General features: G+C 36.7%; 1 protein-coding gene and 1 pseudogene across 1 annotated transcript; one reads left to right on the top strand and one right to left on the bottom strand.

Moving 5' to 3' along the window:
- Window positions 1-3,833: 3,833 nt before the first annotated feature.
- LOC145815375 (protein FAR-RED IMPAIRED RESPONSE 1-like) lies at window positions 3,834-5,355 on the bottom strand. Its single transcript, XM_082912002.1, has 2 exons — window positions 4,283-5,355; window positions 3,834-4,203 (listed from the first exon to the last, which is right to left on the bottom strand). The coding sequence occupies exons 1-2, from the start codon at window positions 5,353-5,355 to the stop codon at window positions 3,834-3,836; spliced, it is 1,443 nt and encodes a 480-aa protein (XP_082768128.1).
- A 797-nt stretch (window positions 5,356-6,152) lies between these two features.
- LOC145815370 (cation/calcium exchanger 5-like) lies at window positions 6,153-21,693 on the top strand (annotated as a pseudogene).
- The last annotated feature ends 1,506 nt before the right edge of the window (window positions 21,694-23,199 follow it).

Genomic DNA, 23,199 nt, shown 5'->3' with positions numbered 1-23,199 from the left:
ATTGATGACTTAATCAATGATTAGTTTCAGTTATCCCTAATCCACATGCAGTGTCTACAACAAGCATGACTATCCTCCACCGATAGCCCACAACAGTCATTTCTAGATTTGGAAATAAATATACCATCAATTCAATAGGCGAGTGATTTACATTATCCAACTACACCATTTAACCAATAACTTTCCCAATTTCATGAATTTAACCAAATTCCCCAATTCCCTTAAATTAATTATACAAATTAATTAATTAACACAACTAGGGTTTCTCCCAAAATTATCAAAGTAACCCCAACATATCATTATACCAAAACTTAGAACAAAACTTATAAATTGGAGTAGGAAATCCCTACCTCGAAGAAAATAACCCGAATGGAGAAGACGGAGATGAAGACCAAAGACCCACGTGCTCCAAATCCCAAGTTTCTCAGATTAAAACAAAGCTCTCGCGAAGCTCTACCTTTCTTCCAAAGGAACTAGGGTAGAAGACCACCGGAAATAGATCAAATCTTGGAGAGAAGGTAAGAGTAGAGAGAGAAACTCTCAAGGGGCGGTTTTTAAAAGTTAAGAGATGAAAAGTAGGTCAAAAAGTGATCAGAAAAGTGAAATCACGGACTGATGTAGTCGACTCTACGCTCGAGCGTAGAAAGCCCCGCTCGAGCGTAAGACACAGAATCATGCTCGAGCGTGAAGAAAACCGCTCGAGCGTCGTTTGCACCCTTTCAGAAGTTTTGCAGGCGCTGACACCCGCTCGAGCGTCAAACTCCCCGCTCGAGCGGAGGAGCAAAAACAAGGGATCACGCTCGAGCGTAAAAACTACCGCTCGAGCGGAAGAACCGCAGAGCAAAATACTGGGAGATGGAAAATCACGCTCGAGCGTCAAAATTCCTGCTCGAGCGTAGAAGCAACAACGAAGGGACCGCTCGAGCGTTAAAACTTCCGCTCGAGCGTAAAGGCCAAAATCTGGGCATCACCTATTGGCATCTAAAATCAACCAACCTGTAACAGACCCGCCCAACACAACCTATACTTCAAATACAAAGAGATTAAAGGACAACAACAACCAATAAGTAATGACAGGATCCTCAGAACCTAAGTCCGGATACAATAATTTAAAGAGAAAAGACCAGGGTCGCTATATGAATGGTTGTGAAGTCAGTTTGGTGGTGTCACAGATTCAGACCCCGAGGAGGCTATACAGTGCGCTGCAAGAGCTTATTTGTTGTTTCTGTTGGGATGTACACTCTTCAGTGACAAAAGTGGCGGCAAGGTTCCCGTTGTTTACCTCGGCTTGTTGATGGATTTGGGATCCATACATACTTATGCCTGGGGTGCTGCTGCATTAGCATTTTTATATAGACAGTTGGGGTTTGCTAGCCGGTCTGGGGTTAAGCAGATGGGTGGTTATATGACTCTTTTGGAGGCGTGGATTTATGAGCACTTCCAAGCATTCTGACCTCATTAGAACATGGGCTACAATGAAGACATGCCACACGTGCACCATTGGGCATCTAGGAGAGAGGCGGGTTCCTCCATTGACCATTTCAAATCTTTTCGAGCCGAGCTTGACAGTTTAGTAGCTACTGATGTAAGTTTACTCATCCTGCGATAATTTTAACACTTCCATTTATCTTACCCTTTATGTACTTTAATGCAAAAACACTTTACGTTTACAGGTTATTTGGGATCTATACCACAACTGCAGAGACCGGCATCCATGTAACCCGGTTATGTTCTACCATGGATGCTTAAAGTGCTTAGACATTGTCGAACGCTATCATCCAGATAGAGTTTTGAGGCAGTTTGGCAGGGCTCAAACCATCCCAGATGCACCGCTAGCTCCCAGTCGTGGTGCGCGAGGCAACATATCTGCACGATATACAGTCATGTACAGATACTTGGATAGGATCTGGAAGGCTTGGGATAACCACGTGTTATCTGAGCAACGGAGGAGCACACCAGTTCGTCAGCCTTGGCAATGTGTACCGGGTTACATGGATTGGTATAAGAATATCACGCACCTATATGTCGAGCACACTGATGAACCGCGTGTCTATGGCCATCAGGATTTCAGCGAACATGCGGATGTAATCTATTATCCTCTCTTATGCATATGTAACTTACTTTTTTTTTTCTAATATGTTCCCTAAAATGTGATATTCTTTTCAAATGCAGCGTATCGCACATGCACTGCAGATTTCACATCCTATTATTGACGCTGGTTATCAAGAGGGGATTCGACATCCTTATCGACTTTACCAGGCTATCGAGACTATGACGCATGTCCTTGAAGGTCAGCACATTGACGAAGCTGGACCTAGTTCTGCTGGAGGTCGCTTTCCATCTTCGACATTGACATACAGTCGTAGGCATACAGCTGATTCGTGACATGTTATTTTGTTACATGTTATTTTGTTAGTTGATGAATTTTTTTTGGTGTTTTTTGTAAGATGACATTGTTGTAATGGTAACAGTGGTTAATATTTTCTTATTAGAATGGAATGGCAACAATGGTATTGTAATGACATTGTAATGACATTTTATTATTAGAATGGAATGGTAACAATGGTTGTTGATTTTCTAAATGATATTTTCTTATTACAATGGAATGGTAACAATGGTCGATAACATTCAATCCACATTGCAAAACATAACACATCAACATGAAAAACACATCCATTAATTTCTTCCATAATTCTAACATTGTCAAATGCATACATGTGTCATGCGACATCAACAACATCAAAAGTCTCTCGAGTAGCTACATTATCATGAATAATGTCCTTGAAATGTTGAATGCGACACACATATGCATCATCCCAGTCGACAGCGCAAGGGTGACGGTATTTTCTCCAATTAGTGTGGCAGTAGGAGGAACTAGATGGCCTGGTTGCAACAAAACCTGCACCAAATATCAATTGACTTAGTGGTCATACCTCATAACTTCTTGTACATGCACAAACCCAATTGATAAGTTTCTGTTATACCTGGACGAAATGATTTCCGTTGACAAACCCAATGGCAATCTCACGTCTACCAAGTTGAGGTACTGGCACTATTCTAAGAGGTAAAAAGGTGAGACATTATTGTAAAGACAAGTGGTATAACACAAGATTGTAGCATGATGCAACAAGATGCCCTATGTCTAGCATAGTCATCCAATGTGAGTATCCAGGACTGTCTTCAAAGTATGACAATATGCTTGTCAATTCTTCAAACCTTTCATAGGACCCATAAAGTGTAATGTATTCCTGTTTGTGTGTGTGCAGCTCACCCAATAGGTCACGCCTAACCTGAGCCCAATCATCTTCTGTATGACCAATTGAAGCAGCTATAGCCCTAAAACCATAATTCCCATCTGCAGCTACATCCTTGACAAACTTAATGTATGGTTTCAACCCAGCAGGGAAAGCATCAACATATGCACCAGGTTTCACTGTTCTAGTAATGTATGCCTTCCCTTTCGGATTCACCTTCTCCTTTCCCTTAATAGGTCGCTTCTTCTTGGTTTGCAGAGTAGAAGCTAATGTAGTGATTTGAGTGTCCCTAGGTGAGAAGGAATCATGTCCAGATTGCACTAACTCAAATGCACACGGGTTACGACGAGTAGAAACATTGATCTTCTTATGATCCCGAGGACGTGTTTTGGGCTTCACCTCCGGCTCAACAAGAAAAGTGCTTCCCGGATATACAATCTCTTTCAACTTCTTCAAAAACTCCAACCGCATGGTTCTATCACTTTCATTAAACTTGTTCACAAACAACTCTACTTCTGCATGACAAGTCACCTCCGTTTCCTCTTCTTTCTGGCATATGGAGATATGAAGTTGCCTCCACTATGAGTGTATGGTAGCAAGTGGTATAGGACGATCTTGTCTGATGTAGTCAGCAATCTCATGGGCGCAAGGTAAACCATGAGTGTGGCGAAGGACGCATCCACAAGCTTCAACATCAATACCAATAGAATTGGCTCTCTTACTCTCGACAAGCAAATACTCCAATGCAGAGATAGACACATTACCCCGTAGCTCCCTGAATTGAGAATGTTTAAATTGATGTTGCACAACAGTTAGACTTTTCTCAAATGAAGCCTTGATATCAGTGTGTTGCAACTCAAGCAGACTGTGTATTTTCTCAAATGATGCCTGAAATGAGACTTGACATGAACCCAATTGTCTTTTAAGTTTTGCATGTGCACTCTCAGCCCTGTTCAATTCAATGTAAGTCAAGTTAAAATCAAGTACATGACACTTATTAATAACATATTGAAGAAAAGTAATCTTACCGGTTCGTTGTGACATTGCCACAATGCATACACGTGTCTGTCCATGCCGCCACAAATTTGTCCCTGTAAGGAACCAACCAAGTATCCATGACATATTTGACTGCATCAGGATAACTACCGAATTCCTTAAGTAATGATTTAAGACGCTCCTCGTATTGAATTTCAGAAGATGAATACACTACAGAATTCCACTCATGGTTGAACTTCTCCCATTTTTGCTGTGTCTCAAACATTTTCTTGCATTTGGTCAACACATTCTTACTGATATGCCAACGACATAATAAATGTCTGGCACTCGGAAATATCTTCTGTATGGCATTCATCAAGGCTAGCTCTCTATCAGTAACAATAACTGTTGGCACAACAAACCCATCAATGACATCACGCAATGTAGCTAACACCCACGCATAGTTATCGACCCTCTTATACTGTAAGTATGCGAAAGCTACAGAGAATGTCATTTCAGTTGATGTCACTCCCACAATTTCAAGAAGAGGAAGTCGATATCTGTTGGTTTTATATGTGCAATCCATAATTAATATACGTGGGAAAGATCGAAATAAGTCCAAACTGGTAGGATGTGCCCAAAACAAGTCTGTCACAGTCATCATGGACTCTTCAGACCGATGGCGCTCAATGTAATTATACTTGGCCAATTCACCCAATAAGTGTTGCATCTGTGATCTTCCAGCTCGCTGTACCACCCTGTTTCGATGGCGTACATTGTAAATGGTTTTAAGTGTACTAACATTGAGGGCATCTCGCTGTTTCAAGGTTACTAGGATTTCTTTTGGCCGAACCATGCTCTTTAACATATCCATTAACAATGCTTTCTCATCCTTTGATAGCCTCTCCTCATATGAATGTCCCTCGAGGTGCTTCGCAGGTGGATGATTATGCAATCCGCATACTACGGTTAATGTCCATTCATCATGTGTGGTAAACCTGTGAGCCCTCATATCAAAAGGACAACCACACTTCTTCGTACCAGTTATTCTTGATGTATTGTTGCCATCACGTTTTAACTTGTTTGTTGCTCTATATTGGCCACTCCTCTCACAAGCAAGATACATCCTGGGCCTTTTTTTCCCTCCACCATAGTCTGATGTTTTGATTACAATGATCAAACCATTTCTCTTTCCAACTTCACGTACCCAGTTGAGCAATTCATCCTTACTTTTGAATACCTACAAAGTTAAATAAATATTATCAAACATTTACATTTGGTGAGCAATTCGAAACATAATCGTTATAATTTCGTAGACTGAACTTGTTCAGTTGTGAATTGAGTGGTATAATCTAACACAAAATCTGCGCAAACCTGACTTCCTTGAGTTGACACATATTCTTGCATGTTTTGTATAATATTACAAATTTTTAATGGCATTATAAAGATTAATTTGCAATTTGAAACTGTAAATTTGGTATGTAGTTTGCAAATTTGGAATATAAAATGGAAAAAAAAAAATTACTTCATTCGGAAGTAGTTGTCCGAATTTTTTTTTCAAATTTCGGAAGTTGAATGTTGTAAAAGTTAACTTTGTTCGGACAACAACTTTCGAATTTAAATACATTGTTCGGACAACAACTTCTGAAATTTATTACTTTATTCGGACATCAACTTCCGAAAATAAATAATTATTTCGGTAGTAGATTTCCGAACCAAATAACACAATTCGGCTCTGGTTATCCGAACGACGCTGGGAAAATAAATAAATTAAACTCACATTTCCTTCGCTCTGCTTCACATGAACACTTATTTGCTGATTTTCAGAAGGCAAATCCTCCATAACAATGATGTTTTCCCTACGAATGACGAAGGTTGATGAATGAGTGCATTAAGAAGCTGCAGTGCATGTGCAATACGGAAATGCCAAAGCCCTTTGGTTTCACTTCTAGCTCAATGAACTTAGAAGAAGCTATGAATGACACTACATCCAGAAGCTACACATACGATGCAACAGATGTGAACTCTGAGGTGTGCATTGAACAGATGTGAACTCTGAGGTGTGCATTGAGATGTTTTCAATTAACAATGGTGTCTAAAATAGTAATTTTATTTAGAGATAAAATTGTAATAAAATTAAATATCATTAAGTGTTTGTATTGAGGGAATTAGGTGTGTCTATATAAGCTCCCCTCCTCTTCTTCCTCTTCCTCACCCCCTCCCCAAACTACCCCTCCACAAACCCATTAATCCCCCACAGGTCCCTCCTCAACACCACCACCACCACCACCACCACCACTACTTCCCTCTCCTGCTCCTCCATCCTTCAAACCCCACCTCACAATCGCTGCTCTTTCTCTCTCCTCCACTGCACTGGCGACTCTAACAGCCTCATCAACTACTTCTCTCTCCATTTCTGCCTCTTCCACCAAAACCCATTTGCCTCTGTGCCCTTTCTCTTCCTCACTATCCTCTTCCAGTTCTATGTCCTCGTCAAGACCGCTCAGGATCAATTCTCTGTTGTGGTCACCAAGCTCGTTGCCCACCTCAATTTGTCACCCAGTATTGGGGCTGTGACTCTTCTTGCACTCGGCAATGGTGCCCCCGATGTGTTCGCATCGGTCGCTGCGGTCCGCGGAGGCCATCCGAGGACTGGGTTTGGCGCGATTTTGTCGGCCGGGACGTTTGTTTCGGCATTGGTTGTTGGGTTTGTGGCGATTTATGCAGCACCCTTTTCGATCGACCCTGTGCCTTTTGTGCGGGACGTGTTGTTTTACTTGACTGCAGCTTTGTTCTTGTTCTATGTGTATCTTAGTGCTGAGATTTTTCTATGGCAGGCTATTGGGTTTGTTGGGTTTTAGCTTTTCTTTGTTGGGTTTGTGTTTTGGATGGATTTGGGGAGGGATGGTGGGAAAAGAAAAGGTGGGGTTGGTGTGGGTGGTGGTTTTGTTGGGGATGTTGACGTTCAGAAAGATTTGATTGCGCTGTATTATGAAAATGAAGAATTGTTGGGGAAAGTAGAGGGAGGGAAGCCGGGATTTCATTTTTGACAAGTTGGTAGGCAGGTATGTTTTGGGTTACAAGTTTACAATTCTGATATCTTGCATTGTTTATGATCTATCTGTGTATTATCTCATGGTATTAATAGTGTGAAAGTTGTGATTGCCTGGTTAGTATTGCAATTGGTTGAACTAAGTACAGCTATCATGTATCAATAATAATGTGTGATTGAAACTTAGATCTAGTTCTGCAGTCTGAGTAGGGATCTAATACTTGAAATGTTGATTACTGGACCAGTAGGGACTATTAGAGATAGTAAAAATTTGCTTGACATGAAATGACTAAGAATGTAATGGATGCCTTCTTTCCCAATGTAATATCTTGTTACAAGCTACAGTTCCGATGATATGTTTGGATTCTCTATGGCACTACTACTCACCTCTGCACCTTAACTATTTGTTGGAGCATCATCATGCTTAGTTTTTTCGACTAATGCAGTTGCATAAGTCACTGAATATTCATTTATACTCAATTGAATGTGCACACTATGAGAATGAATAGGAAACCATTATAGAAATATATATACTACTATCATTCCTCTTTTGCGCATCCTAGACATGACACCATACATGCTTGCCTAATACTTCAGTTTTGGGATCACCATGTGTTTGCTATCATGGGACACTTGTTCGGTCTCATTGAGCTGTCTCAAGACGATAGAACTTAGTACATGCCTCAATCTCACTCTATGAAAGAGATGCAACGAGTCACCTTCCTAGCATTCTGTGTGAGCTAAGTAAGAGTCTAGGTGATATCTTCTGTCTCTTCACCAAGGCCAAGAGGTGAGGCCTACACATGCTGAACAACTTAGCATGCACTACGACACTTTGGGGTCTATTGGCTGGAGATGAAGGTTCACTGCAACGTGTTACTTTGCGTGGGTCTAGCTACCTTAGGTAGGTCAATTAAGAGAGAGACTTCTCCACACCCAGGCTTCTCCTAAAATCTTCTAGATGCTTGGTTTATCTGCCTCAAAGATATGGTTTCTTGCAAAAAGTAAGCACATGGAGTCTAATTTATTTCCTTAGTAAACTCCTAAATTCATGTGTGACGTATTGTGCAAACAAACACTCTACCCTTGGGTACAGGTATAAGATATTTGTCTGTCATGTCTAGTTGAGCATGTGCCAGTAGTAACCATGTCTAGTAATTGAGTTTACTGTTTGATGGTACATAAAACTCTCACTCTATGCATAAAATGCTGTGTGTTACTTTTAGGAAACCATTTAACCCCAGAAAATTGAAGAAGAATATTATGAAATATGAATGTCTAGTTGTATATTCGTGCTTTTAGACACAAGAATTTGAAGAATCTGGCTTAGACTCATGTTCGCACTTGAAACCCATACACTAGTCCATGAAACATAGCTTATTACATGATGTTATTCAATATAAAACTCTCACTTTATGCATAAAATGCTCTATGTTACTTTTGAGAAACCATTTTACCCCAGAAAACTGAATATTATGAAATATGAATGTCTAGCCATGTCTTTGTACTTTTAGACGTAGGAATTTGAAGAATCTGGCTTAGATTCTAAATCGCACCTGACACCCATACATGAGTCCGTGAAACATAGCTTATGACCTGATGCAATTCAACAATGGATTTGCAACATATAGCTGATTTATAATTTTGTACACAACTTAGGTTTCAGCACTGGACTCAGCACTGACCACTTGCATGAGTGTGGAGCAAAAAACATAATTATTAACATGGGCAGAATTGAAGAAACTAAATTTTTTAGCTAAAAACTGGCTTGAGGAATAGTCAGTTGTTAGCAAATTGGAAGGCACCTAAAGAAAATGATAATAAATTTCAGCTCAATTTGTTTTAAAGTTATTGAGTATCAGGAGCCAACTAAATAAGGGGCACAACCCTATACGCATAATTATACAACAATAACAGAACTATGAATCTCATACACTTTTCCAACATGTCGACGTGGATATACATTTCCTTCAAAAAGTCAACAAAAGAAAGGAAGAAAAAAAATTTCTTTCCAAGCCAGAATTTTATAGAGATAAGCATGGTTCTTTTTAAACAAATAATCAATCTGTACGCTTCCAAAAGTTCCCATATTTCTCTCTCTATATGCACCATTTACTTTTTATATTTTCCCCTATGACATCCCATTCCCAATAATTTTTATATTTTCCCCTACGACATCCCTTTCCCCTCCTTAACTGACTTTGACATCATGCACTCGACTCCAAACACAGAGTACAATTGAAGATAAATCATACTCTTCCTCGTGTTCCAGAGCACATGGAAGACCAATGTAACACAAATTGGCACCTCTTCCTCAGATTATTCGTCATTAGGATAACTTCTTGGCTTGCCATCTAAGGAGCTTTTGAGTGTTGAATCACTTTCTAAGGAAAGCCTTCATCCCCTACCCCAACCAACTTTCGATAAAAAGGAAACCACTTAAAAAATTGTTGTTCTTGGACTCTCTTCATACCAAAGGATCTTCCATTCGTGCTTGCACCCTCTTGACCCGAAACATCCATCCTGAGAAGGTCTCTAGAAGATCGGATTCTGTAGCACTCCCATGGTAGATAAGGTCCAACAATCCTTCATTCAGATTTAAGAATTAACCACAATTTCATAAAGGTCTAGAAAACCTTATTTAACAGCCTTTTGACCACACTAGGGATCCTACCACAATTGCACTCTACGACCTTCCCCAACACTGAAGCCCTTCAAAAGAAAAAATATTCCTTTTACGATTTTTCAAGTTCCCACATCACATGACCCCTTATATTAAGTGTACCAATCCCCCAACCATGACCATATTTTCCACTAATCATTGTTCACATCTCTTCCTCTCCTGTGTAAAGCTCCACATCCATTTCCTCTAACCAGGCTTTGTTGAACACCTCTAACCTACAAATCCTCAAGCCTCCCTCTTTCAAAGGTAAACAACCTTGTCCTAGTGTACAAGATGATACTTCAACTTCGCTTCAATCCCTTTCCCCATCCCCCCAAGAAAGTTCCTCATCAATTTCTCCAACCTTTTCACAACTTTGATAGGGATAGTGAAAATAGACCACAAACATAGAAAGGCTGGAAATGGTGCTTTTGATGAGAGTAGAGGGGCATTGTCTCTTCAATTTAGCTAACCACTTCTCAAATCTTTCCACCACTACATCCTTAGAAGCTTTGTTTTTGAAGGACAAGTCAATGGAAACTCCAGGTTGGTTGAAGACAGAGATACAACCTAAGTTCCAAATCAGTTGCCAAAATATCCACATCATCTACCTCACCTATCATAATGATGTCACTCCTTTTCATGTGAGCCCTAGGGCCCAACACTATTTCAAAACAAAGTAATACACATCTCAAAGTTCTCATTTCTTTTTTTTTTTTTTTCTTTTCTTTTTTGTCGCAAAACAAAATAGTATCATTAGCAAATAGAAAATGAAACTCTAATACGATCTCATCACCTCCATTACCCACCTTGTGTCCGCATATCTCACTATCAAAACCACCTTCTGAATCATACGATTAAGCACCTCTAAAAGGATGAAAAAGAGTAGCAGTTGAGCGTCACAACCCCTGGAGCTCTAGAATAGCTCTTATCTTCCCCATTTACTATCAGAAAAAAACTTTACAGAAGAGATGCGAAGCTTATCTACCTACAACACCTCACCCCAAAGCCCATCCTCTCTGGTAAATGGATTAAGAAATCTCAGCATACATGATCATATGCCTTCTCAGTATCTAGCTTGCAAAAAATGTTTCTCTATATTCTAGAGCTCACACACTTTTTAGCCACCAATAGTACATCAAGGAGTTGTCTTCCTTCCACATAGGCATTATAGACTTTATAAACACTGCTAGTCAAGCTAGTCGACTTATAATCTTTGATATCATCCATAGCACAATCCGTTGGCACTGGAACAATAAAGGAGGCATTTAGGTTCCTCTCAAACTCTTTAGTCTCATAGGAGTGTATGTGATGGCTTGACCTTTGACTGAATGGAAGCTCATTATCATCTTTGGAAGTTCGGGGCGAAGCCTGTGGGTCCATTACATGGACCAAAGATGTTTTGATCCCACAAATGTAATTGATAAATTATTATTATTAGTTATACTTAAATCCATAAATTTAGTAAGATATTTTTGATTTAATTAGGATTATTAGCCTATAAATAATGCATTTCTCAGTGTATTAGGGAGTTTCTGGTTTAATAATATTGTGAGTGTGTTAGGGATGTAGCCTTTTCAGTGATTCTGTCTTCTTTCCCTTTTGTACATCAATATGACTGCTATCATAACACTACAATGGGTTCAGTTGTTAGCGTAACTAGTTTGCAATTTCAGGCCTCCTCTTGCTATTGAAAAGTCGTTGCTTGCTTTTGAAAGCCTACCATAAACAAGTGAAGTATTCTCATGTACTCGCAATTGCAGTCCTCCTTTTGCCATTGAAAAACCGTTGCTTGCATTTGAAAGCTTACCATAAACAACTGAAGTCTTGTCCTGTACTTGCTCAAGGAAGGGGTCCATATAGCTACATGCCCAAACAAATGAAACCTACCTACAATGTCTCACATTCAGATGTGGCATTGAGTTTTTCAACCTTTAAACTTATGATTAGTTAAACCTATTTCTGATGGAGAGTTAGAAAAGGGATAAAACTTAGCAGTAGAGTGTGACCTTGACATGGTGGTATTTTATGTTTTTCTTTAAATTTAACAAAACTGTTGGAAGAAAATTATAGAGGATCCACAAGTCCATAAGCCTTATCTCCATTGAGACTATTCGAGGCCCTAATCACTTCCTCCATAGAGCATTGTCTCTAGCCAAGTTCTTTCCTCATCTTGAATAGAATTCAACTCCAAGACATCAATAAATGTCTTCTCAAATCTGACTCAAAGTATAATCTGTCACACCCTAACTCCAGGCATGACTGGCCGTGGCCCATAGAGACTTAGCCCAAGGCACACGTAAACCTAAACATGAACCCAAAATCACAAAGAATATATGTGACAATAGCCCAAAAATAAATAAATCAAACCCCAAACCAGTGACAAGTCACAAGTCACAAGTATAAATGGTAAAACCAACCATAACCAATTTCCAAAAATATATACTAAATAGAACACAAATCGCTCATAAAATAAAATAATTCTAAATAAAATCCAACCACAATTATGTACAAAACCGACTTAACAAGCTAAAACAAAATAATGAATGTCCTAGAGGTCCATACAATTGAGTCCCCGTTACGCCATGAGTCCACTCTAAGTCCTAACATTTGGAAGTGATAAACAACTAAGTCAGCTGATAGCTTAGTGTGTAGCAACATGGATAGTAAATACAGTTTTGACAATAGGGTTTAATTCCAAAATAAGATATATATCATAAAAACTAGATTGGCATACAGTTTTGATAAAGATAATTTGTTTCAAAAAGAAAGTTTCACAGTTCAACAGTTAAAATATTCATGTCTCTAAGAACATGATAAATGACATTTTTCACTTAAAACAGATTACAATATGAACACCAATAATTTTCTCAGTACCAAGAATAACAAGTAACATGCCACAAAGTTCTCAATGCAATAAGCCTGTTGCATCTAATATCGAACCAAAAGTCATTCTCGGGATGGCAACCCGGGCCTTTTCTCTAAGACGATCTGATGGAAGGTCACCTAGCCTAGCCTAGCCTAGGTCTTTTTCTTACAATCGTTGAGCACTAGAGTCATCACGGCCCAACCCGGATCTGTTCCTTAGTGGCTGGAGTTACTACACAATGGAATAATTTCTCTGGACTAAAATATACAGATGGTCCTGATAATCAATACAACCCAATTTCGCAAAATATGGTAGTTCACTATTATAAACATGAGACCATAATAAATAGTTTACAGTATGCCAAGTTTACACATATTTCAGAAATAATTTAATTTTATTGATAATATAATAATTTATCAAAACAGTTTAGTTCTGAAACAACAATTAAATTTTCCAACAGTTCAGGATAGGGGAACAATTATAAAAATATGTAACACGCAACTACTCACCTGAAAACGAAATAATATAATCCTCGAATAGAGTATAAAAGTCCAATTAGTGTCCTGAACCAAGTATGGAAACTACACGTCACTGTTAATTCAAAAATACTAAAAAGAATAATAAACTAAGTATCCCATACTAAGGTGCAATAACACAGGTCAACCCCACTCACTGTTACTCGTAAATAATACCTAAGTTCATGTTCTTCAAGGTCTAAAATTATCCAAGACATGGGTTCAGATCGAAACTTAATTAAAAGCAACTTTAAGATAAAACCGAGTTTTAAACAAGTTTCTCCAATCTATTCGCTAACTTTGAAAATTAAAAACTCATTCCACGCTATTAGAAAAATTTCAAAACCCTCTAGATATCAATTAATATATCCTAAGTTTCAAACCGAATTGGTTTTACTTAATTTGCTTATCAAAATAATTATTTACAATTAATTATGTCCAAACAGATTGTTTTCTGCAGCACTTAAAAGAAATTAATGGTTCTCTTAGTATACACGAGCAATCAACGCAATGCCAAAAATTTAAGAAATTAGACGCGTAACCGGTTCTAATGACGCTGATTTGATAATTTTTGGATTTATACCCAAAGAGAACGACACTTTTGAAGTTACTATTTTACACCAGTTTTTTAGATAGATTTGAACGCACCAGTTAATATAGATTTTGACTCCAAAAAATTATGAGAAAATTCTGATATGCAATTCAATATGTAATTAACCTACTGTAAAAATCTCAGTTCAAAATTCATCCGTTTGATATGATTCCTTGATTTTTAAAGTTTGTGGTTCTGTACAGAATTTTGAAACTAAGAATTACACCAATTTTTTACACAATTTATTTCCTCAGGTTTCTTAACAGTGTATATATATATGCAAAATACATAAACCTACAACCTCTCTATCAATGAACTAAATAATAATAGAATAAGGATAAAGAAGAAAGAAAGAAGAAAACTTAGGAGAGCTATCATTTGATGATCACACACAGCTCAACACACCCAATCCTTGCTTTGTTGCAACCTCTTTTTTTTTTTTTTTTTTTTTCTTTGTCCCCAATCTCTCTCTCCCGTGGCTGCTGCTGTTGCTAGGAACACTAGGGTTATTTTTTATATATCTAAACAAAAGGTTTTAAATTATTATCTCTTTATATTATTTTATTTTCTATCTCCATTAATTTAAATAAAATATAACTGTTATTATATCAAAATATACTTACTAACTTGCCCCCTATTTTTTTTTTTAAATAATAAATCTTGCCTCTAAATTAAAGACTTTTACCATAAATTTATTTTAGATTTTAATATTAATTAAAAGACTCTCCAATAATATTTAATTTGCACTTAAAGATTCACAAGCAAAATATTTGAGATTGTAAAATAATTATTACTTAATTATTTATTTGAGTATATTCGGGTTCTCACATAATCTCTTGTAGAAGTCCACAATGTCCATGGAAGTAGCCTCCAGTTGCGTCAAATCCTCACCATTAATCTTCATCTAGCCTATATGATTAACTCTGTTATGAGCAGTGGCCATCCTAAGCAAGAATCTGTTGTTCTCTCTCTCTCTCTCTCTCTCTCTCTCTCTCTCTCTTCTAAGGCCAATTTACTTCTTTAGAAATCATGAGCCCTCCCACCTTACCTTTTGATGGGTCATTAAGCACACCAAAAATAAAGAGTAAACTATACCTAATTTTCGTAGAATAATGGCAAGTCTAGGTATCGATCCATAGGGACTAATGTGAAATTTAGCTATTTTAAATGCGAGATTCCTAAGTTAATTTGATGAGAATGGTTGATGGATAAAATATTGAAATGAGAATTAAACTAAAAATGAGTAATTAAATTAACAATAAATAATAGGGTTTGAGAAATTGAGTTGGGAAAAATCCTAGGGCGATGAATTCACCACTAGATACATAAAGAGGGTTTAAAGTTGAAAATTGATTGCGTTACAGTTTGAACTACCCAATGCTTCACAACTACAAGCTTGAAGCATTGATCAAGAGACTTGTCGCGTTTAACGTATAGGCATGAATCATCCCAAGTAGTACGAGTCGTTTGCTTAACACTAAGGTAGCAACATGACTTGTGTTTTGTAGCATGACTCGTCTCTTGTAGCATGACTCGTCTCATACTTTGAGGTCTCGTTTGGGAACCCTCATTTTTAGCTAAAAAGTCAAAAAGTTACTAAATTAGCCAAAAAGCCAACAACCCATACCCAAAAGTCAAAGATTCTCTTCTCTCTATTTTTTGCACATCTTTTCGTAAAAAGTCAAAAAGTCATCCCAAACATACTAGTTTTTTTTAGCTCATATTTTAGCCAAATAGCCAAAAAGTTACTAAATTAGCCTGTTCCCAAATGAGGCCTCAATGAAATGATAACAGTTGTATGTAAAGTATTCAACAATCACAGAAAGAAGAACACTTTAAGAAAATAATAAAATATGTATTGAAAAACTTCTAAACAACCATACAATACAACTCATTCAAACCAGTACACAAGTCAAAAACCCAAGAAAACCTATTTACATGGCTAGGGTTTCATCAAAACCCTAGAAATTGGAGAACTGGCCACTCATGGAGGAGTGGGAAGATGAAGAGGATGAAGCCACCATGAAAGAGCACCGTCAACCTTGAAGTCCCAAGCTTTATATCTTCCAAAACCCTAGCCTCTCTTTTTCTTTACAAAAATAATCGAACCCTTCTTTAGCCTTTCTTCCCCTTTTTATACTTTTCCAACAAAACAGGTGACTTTCAGAATTTTGGCATGCATCTTGAGTCGCACTGCACGTGCGGGAATGGTGCCACACGTGCAGGAAATACCCTCTGCACGTGCGGATTACTGCAGCTATTTTTTCCCTTGAGAAAGGGGACTGCACATGCGGGAATGGCCCTCCGCATGTATGGCACATGCTGCTTGGTTAATGTTCCACTTTTTGACTCGTTTTGCACTTTAGGCGCATCCAACCTAATTTGTATTAGACATTTGTGAAATATACCAAGTTATGCTTCTACTAGCTAGTGTAGTTGCAAGTGGAGAGGATCACTTTACATTGTGCCATGTGTGCCTTGATGTTGTAACCTTAAACCGCGTCTTCTTGCCCAAGTTGGAATGATGAATTGCCTTGATGAGCTTGTTGGATATAAGATTATATTGTTAAAGATTTCAGAAGATATGGAAGATATCGGAATATATGGAGATCTCATGATTCCATATATTCTGATGTGTTTAACAATAATCTTATCTTCAAAAGAGCTAACCATGAGATTGGGCTAGGTTTGGAATGGGTTTTCCTGACCAACTTAGTGCTCTCCCAATCAGCTTGCCAAGATGAGCCCTCTAACCCCCAAGGTGGGTCACTAAGCCTGACATAGATCATTGGGCTTGACCATTGACCTTACCTACCATCGATTGGGCTTCCTGAGTCATGGGCTTGGGTCCAACAGGCTAATAAATGGTTCTAATTTGATGCATTGATTTTTATAGCAACAAATGAGTGCACTGAAACAACAAAACAATTATTGAGATTTCATAATCAATTTATTGATTTTGTGTACTTAACATGACATGAAATATAGGTAATCACCATTATTATCCATTAATGACAGTGTGATATGAGTTAGAAGATACCATGATATGAGATAGAAGATACCTGTGTCTAGCAGTGTGGAGGACTATGAAGCACATATACTTTTAAAAAGTCAACGTATTCATATCGTATCTATATTGGATGTCGATACTCCTTGGATACTCGCAAATACGTATCGGATGCTTATTAAAAGTATCGGATACTTCTTAATTAATTTTTCATTAATTTTGAAGTATCGGATACTCCAATTCACATATTACCTTTACAAAATTAGAATTGCAGCATTTATTGTATAGCATTATAATATAATATAGGGTAAATTACAAACGCACCTCTTGAGTTTTACTTAAATTACAAATTACTCCCTGTGGTTCTTGAAATTACATTATGCCTTTTAAGGTTTCTAATTTCATAACAAATAGGTCATTTTATTAATAAATCATCAAGTTAATTAACAATTTTTAATAATGTTAAAATTTTATTTCAATTAATAATTCAGATAATTTTATGATTGTATAGGTGAACAGTTAGAAATTTTAAATAAATTTTTTTGATAGGGAGGTATTTGTAATTTTTTAAACAAAGGGGGCAATTCGTATTTTAGCAAACCTCAGAGGATATATTTGTAATTTATCCTATAATATAATATAATTGTGAGGATAAATACAAGAATATTTTTTCAATACTTTGCGTAGTTTTTTGATAAGAAGAACATAGCGAGTTAAAGTGATATAATTTGTTAAATTAAATATTGTTGGTTATATTGAAATGAAATATTTATAAGACCTATTAAAAATTAAAGAAGTAAACTAGCTACCAACTTAAATCAATACCTAATTATTAAAGATTAGTATTTTGCATTATAAAATAACAATATGGTTTCTCAACATTCTTGAGCTCATATGTACCTGACTAATAATTTTTAAAAATATCTTTTTTACAAACTGCATCCTAGCTGTATCCGTATTATATTTTTTTAGATTTTGTCGTATTGCCGTATTTGTATCGTATCGTCTCCGTATCTCGTATCCATATCCTTGCTTCCTAGGTCGAGAATAAAATGTCTTTAAGTTGTATAAATAAATTTATGTATGTAGAAAGTACATTTCTTATGAAAATATATAAAATGCCTTCCAACTATATAGAAGCATTTATAAATGTCTTGAACTGGTGAAGTGGCAAGGAGATATAGTATATCAAAATGTGCAGTACATAAGTACATAATGTGGTTAATTTTCAATGCTCTATGACATGATCAAATTTCCAATTACTATGAATAGAATTGTAACCCATCTTGTTCATAACATGGTAATATCTTGGGGTAAGGGGAATGGTGAACTCAGGTCATCCACTTCCTGAGGGAGATTCCTCCGGATGTCATATGGTCTTTGGGGTTTGGTAAGGTTATTCAAATTGGGAACTTTTTAGATTTTTATACGCCTCCCTTCCAACTTGACCTTTACAACTTTTCTTTGGATTTCTTGCTAAACCTATTAATGTTTCTGTTGTCTTTACCTGCCCAGAACAAGAACAGGAAATTGTAGTTCTAAAATCACTAATTTGAATCATAAAGTTTTCCCTTAGTTCATTTCTGAAAATGATGTTCCTCATTTTGGGTAGAGTAATTGGATTTTTATAATGTGAAATATCAGAGGTATATAGCAGAAAGATATGATGAACGATATTGTTGTCTTCACTTTTAGGCAGTTGATTAGGACAATTGCAAATGAAAATGCTTCCAGATGTCCCTAAGTTGCTTTAAAGGGAAGCACTAAGGAATTCGTGCTTGGAAATTTTTCTGGCAGCCACTGTGCAGAAGGGGACTGAATCCGGATGTAGTCAAATTTTATGAAATGAAGCATTTGATTTTTTGAGTGTTAATTGGATATAAAAAATGCCATTTTTGATATTTTATTATTATTATTATTTTTTTTAAGGGTTATTGATGTAGTCAAAATCTTAAGAAAATTATATTTATATTTTATTATTTTAAAATAATATTTAATTAGAAATATTCTACTATAGAATAGATTTGAATTATTTATTTTCCTGATTTGGGATTATTTAGTTTTCCGATTCTATTAGTTTTTATTTTATTTCTTATTTTATTAGTTTCTTGTTCTATATGAATTAGGCGTATTATAACTAAAGATGCAAGTCTCGGGGCAACACAGTTTTGATGATTAATATAATTCAAGTTCATACTCTTTTGTTATAACCTTGGGTATATTTTTTAGAATCAACCATTATTGAGCCTTTTACTCCCAATATTCTATGTGAATCAACATGTTTAGAGAAGGATCTTAGGATCTTGTTTGCAGGTATTCATTTTTGAATCAATGGACCCTAAAATCATCACTATCACACGTTTCCACTACATCAAGTATGAATGTGTGAAATTGAGTATATTGCTTATATTTGGGCTACACATGCTTTAAGGTATAGAATGCTGGGATAAATAGGGGTTAGGTTGTATTTTTTGATAACTGGGTGTCCGGGCCAGCTTACACACATCTTTACTAATCCAAGGGCCTTGAAATTACCTCCAGTGACCCCTTGGAGTGCCTTGAACCCGACATCTTGTATTTTGTCCTTAAATATTTACTACTTGGCCAACCCCTTGGAGTTGGGGTTAGGTTGTATTTGATCTTAACTTGTAGCAGTGAACAAAAACTCGATGCATATAAGTGAAGAAGCTATGATCATCAATAGAGCTTAATGGTGAATGTTTTTGTGTCCTTGCAAAACTAGTGTGTTAGGTTATGTTGAGTTCACTTTGTTTCTCAGTAATACATAAATACGTTTTCAGTGATTCCATATATAGAGTCCAAATCACCCATTAGCATTAAATCTCACATAGTTGTGTCTTACATTGTATATGATAATGGGCATATTATGATTTCATGAAGTGACATTTTTCCTGTTGATGAACCTTTGCTTGTAGCTTGAGTGTTCCATTTACTGGAATGGCTCTAAGGGATGGACTTAGCCTTTAAATGCTATAGAGAACAATATTGCAATCTTTGGGTTCATGTGGCAGCCTCTCTTTATAGAGAGGAACAAAGAGGGACAAATAATGACTCCTTCACACACCCTGATGTATTCTGAGCTAGAGGTTCCTGGCCTTAGTTGCAGGAACCTTCTATTCAAGTGGTGTTTCTTACTAAGAACTGCGATTCCGTGTTTTCAAGTAACCCAATTGAGATAGAAACCTCTCAAACATATAAACCTTATAGAAACAAAAGAAAAACAATTCAAACTTATTCTAGTAGTTTCTATTTATATAGTATTTATTTATACTTAATAAAGATAATCTGTAATAGACATAAATCTCTAATATTTATTAATATTTTAATGCATATATTACAACTAAACAATAAAAATAATTGTTAGAATATTTTTATATATTTAATAAATAAATATATACATGCTCCCATAAGTGCTCCCAACCTAAGAAACTTTTATATGTGCCCTCGCTCCTCAGCTCCCACCCCCATCCCCACCCCGGTTTCTGCAACTGAGTTCCCAGCTGCTAATTCAGGTTTTAGTCAGTTAGGTTCGCCAGGAAACAGCTTGGCAAAGGGGGAATGCCTATTTTTACCATTTTCAGAGGGCTTCCCTGATTATCAATCCAGCATATTGCTCTCATCTTTGGTTTCACTAATGTATATTGTAAAAAGGAAAAAAGTTGCATTAATTTTAATGATGTCATGAAACTTAATGCTGTTGATTAGAAGTAATTTTAGAAGTAGCCCATTTGGAGTTGAACTATATGCATGATGTGACTTTGCTTTGTACTTGCTTCAACTGTAATGTTTCTTTAGAATGTGCATCAGCAGCTCATCTGTCTACTGTAATAGGAAAGATGAGTACTACTCTTACCTAATTCTCTTTTTCTTTGTCTGCAGATCTCAAAAGTGTGGGAGCTTCCAGTCTCAATTATTCTAAAACTCACCATCCCCCAGACTTCTTCTCAATGGAACAGATTCTATCGATCTGCCAACATTGTTCTTTGCCCGCTTGCCCTTCTATACTCTTGTGACTCATTCATGCCACTAAATCATGCCATCAGTTTTCTCCTTCCGAATTCCCTTTTTCCTTTCTGGCTAGTAGTACTCTTTGCATGCTCCTCTCTAGCAGTTCTTCACTACATAGTCCAAAAAGAGCCCCCAAAAACCGAGGAAATGCCCGTAGTGCTCATAGCATTTGTAATGAGCGTATTTTGGATCTCCATCATGGCCGGGGAACTCCTAAACTGCCTTGCAGCTCTCGGAGCACTTCTTAAGTTGCCTCCTGCACTACTTGGGCTGACAGTACTTGCATGGGGAAACTCAGTGGGTGATCTTGTTGCTGATGTGGCAGTCGCTAAAGCGGGCCAGCCAGCGCTGGCCATGGCTGATTGCTTTGCTGGGCCTATGTTTAACATGCTTTTTGGGCTTGGCACGGCTTTGGTAATACAGACTGCCACGTGTATCCAAAAGCTTACGTACTCCATTTCCATGTCAGTATTGTGGTTGCGTTTGTGTTCTTGCTTCTAAGCCTGATGGGTTCTCTATTAGTAATAACTTGGTATAGGTCTCGGGTACCTAGATTTTGGAGATTTTGCCTTGTTGGTCTCTATGTTTCTTTTCTAGCAGTGAGCTTAGTTATTGCCAAGTTTACTCTGATTTTTTCCACATGCCTGGAGAGCATTTTATCTGATAATTGCTGAACCAGCAGTGGTGATCACGAGAAGATTACATGGCAAGTTCAGTGTTTAGGGTTATATCTGCTCATGAAATCATAAGAAGATAGTTTGCTGTATTGACTATGGTTTGTCTGAGAAAGAAAGTGTTGATCTTCCCTTGTCTGCCCAAAGTTGAGGTCATGGATACATCCCATTTTCAGTTTGAACACCTGGAGCATACATCTTGTATCATTTTTTTATTCTTTTAGAAAATATACATCTGTTCAGTTTTCCTGCTTTATTCATACGGGGCAAGATATTTATTATTTAGCTGACAATCACCAAATATTAAGAGTGATTTAATTTGTGATGGACATGTAGTCATGGCAAGAAGATTTAGTATTTTATATTTGACTGGTCTATTTTCAAGATTTTGTTACACTTTGTGGGAATTTTGCTGGTTTCCGTAGGCATTTTGAGTTGATTGCTCGTTAAAATCTGATTTTGATTGAGTGAATGCCTTTCCTAGTTTCTGTGATATAGTGGACCCTCGTTAGACCAAGCTTTTGCGTGCGTCCATAGCGTTGTTTGGGAACATAGTTTTTTGGTTTTTTTTCACTAAAAGACAAATTGATTACAAAACTAAAAAAAAAACAAATCTAAACAAAATATCATATCAAATCTCATAATTATTTTACTTTTTCTTTCATAAGACATCCAATTACAAAAAAATTCAACTATCTTTTCAAACACAATTTTTTTTCTTCATTAATATCTTACAACTAAAAAAACTTACTTTCCAAACACCTACCATGATTCTCCCTCCCCTTCTCCCTGAATCATTGTACTTATGATAACTGGTCCTTGCTCGGGCTGGCATGACAGTGTCATTCTGTTGGGGTTTGTCATGACCAATCTTTGAAGTGTATTTGTATTCTCAGTCAAGCTGGAAGAATGCATGATGTCAATTTATTAAAATTCTTAGTTAATATTATTTTTTTTTTATTGGTTTGGATATTAATTATCGAACAAAAATCAATGATTCAGTTATCAATTATTAAAAAAAAAAAGAAAGAAAGAAAGAAAGAAAAACCAGTTCTATACTAATATCCACACAAATAAAATAGTGTGAACTAAAAAAAAGATTGGTATGCATATAGGTCCCTACTTCTCATTTTAATTGAAGGAAGATAGGTAGATCAAACGTTAAATTAGATAACCAATTGGGTTAGTTCGGTTGATTAGTCAGGTACATTGTCAATTGAATTTTAAGTGATTAATTATTGTCATAGACAAAAATTAATTACTTACTTTCTTTCATAGCACTTTTATTTAGTTGTTTATTTCTTTCTTATTATCGGTTCTTTCTTATATTGGTTATTGGTATTATTATTATAAAAATAATAATATTAAATTAGATAATTAATTTTATAAAAAAATTCAACACGACAAACAGTAAGTCTATATGGTTAAGATTTGTTTGTCGAAGTGAGAAATCTAGTGTTATAAGAGAAGGGGTATTTGGTCAAAATAATAAATGGGTTGAGTTAATGTTGAAATAATTCTGACATAAATCTAAAATAACACAACCCAACATGATATAATGCCCACCCTC

This window comes from Camellia sinensis, chromosome 2 (assembly GCF_055761805.1).
Source record: "Camellia sinensis isolate YWXY chromosome 2, ASM5576180v1, whole genome shotgun sequence".
NCBI classification, from domain to species: domain Eukaryota; kingdom Viridiplantae; phylum Streptophyta; class Magnoliopsida; order Ericales; family Theaceae; genus Camellia; species Camellia sinensis.
Note: the sequence above shows the minus strand (reverse complement) of the source record. Positions and strands in the feature narration are given on the sequence as shown.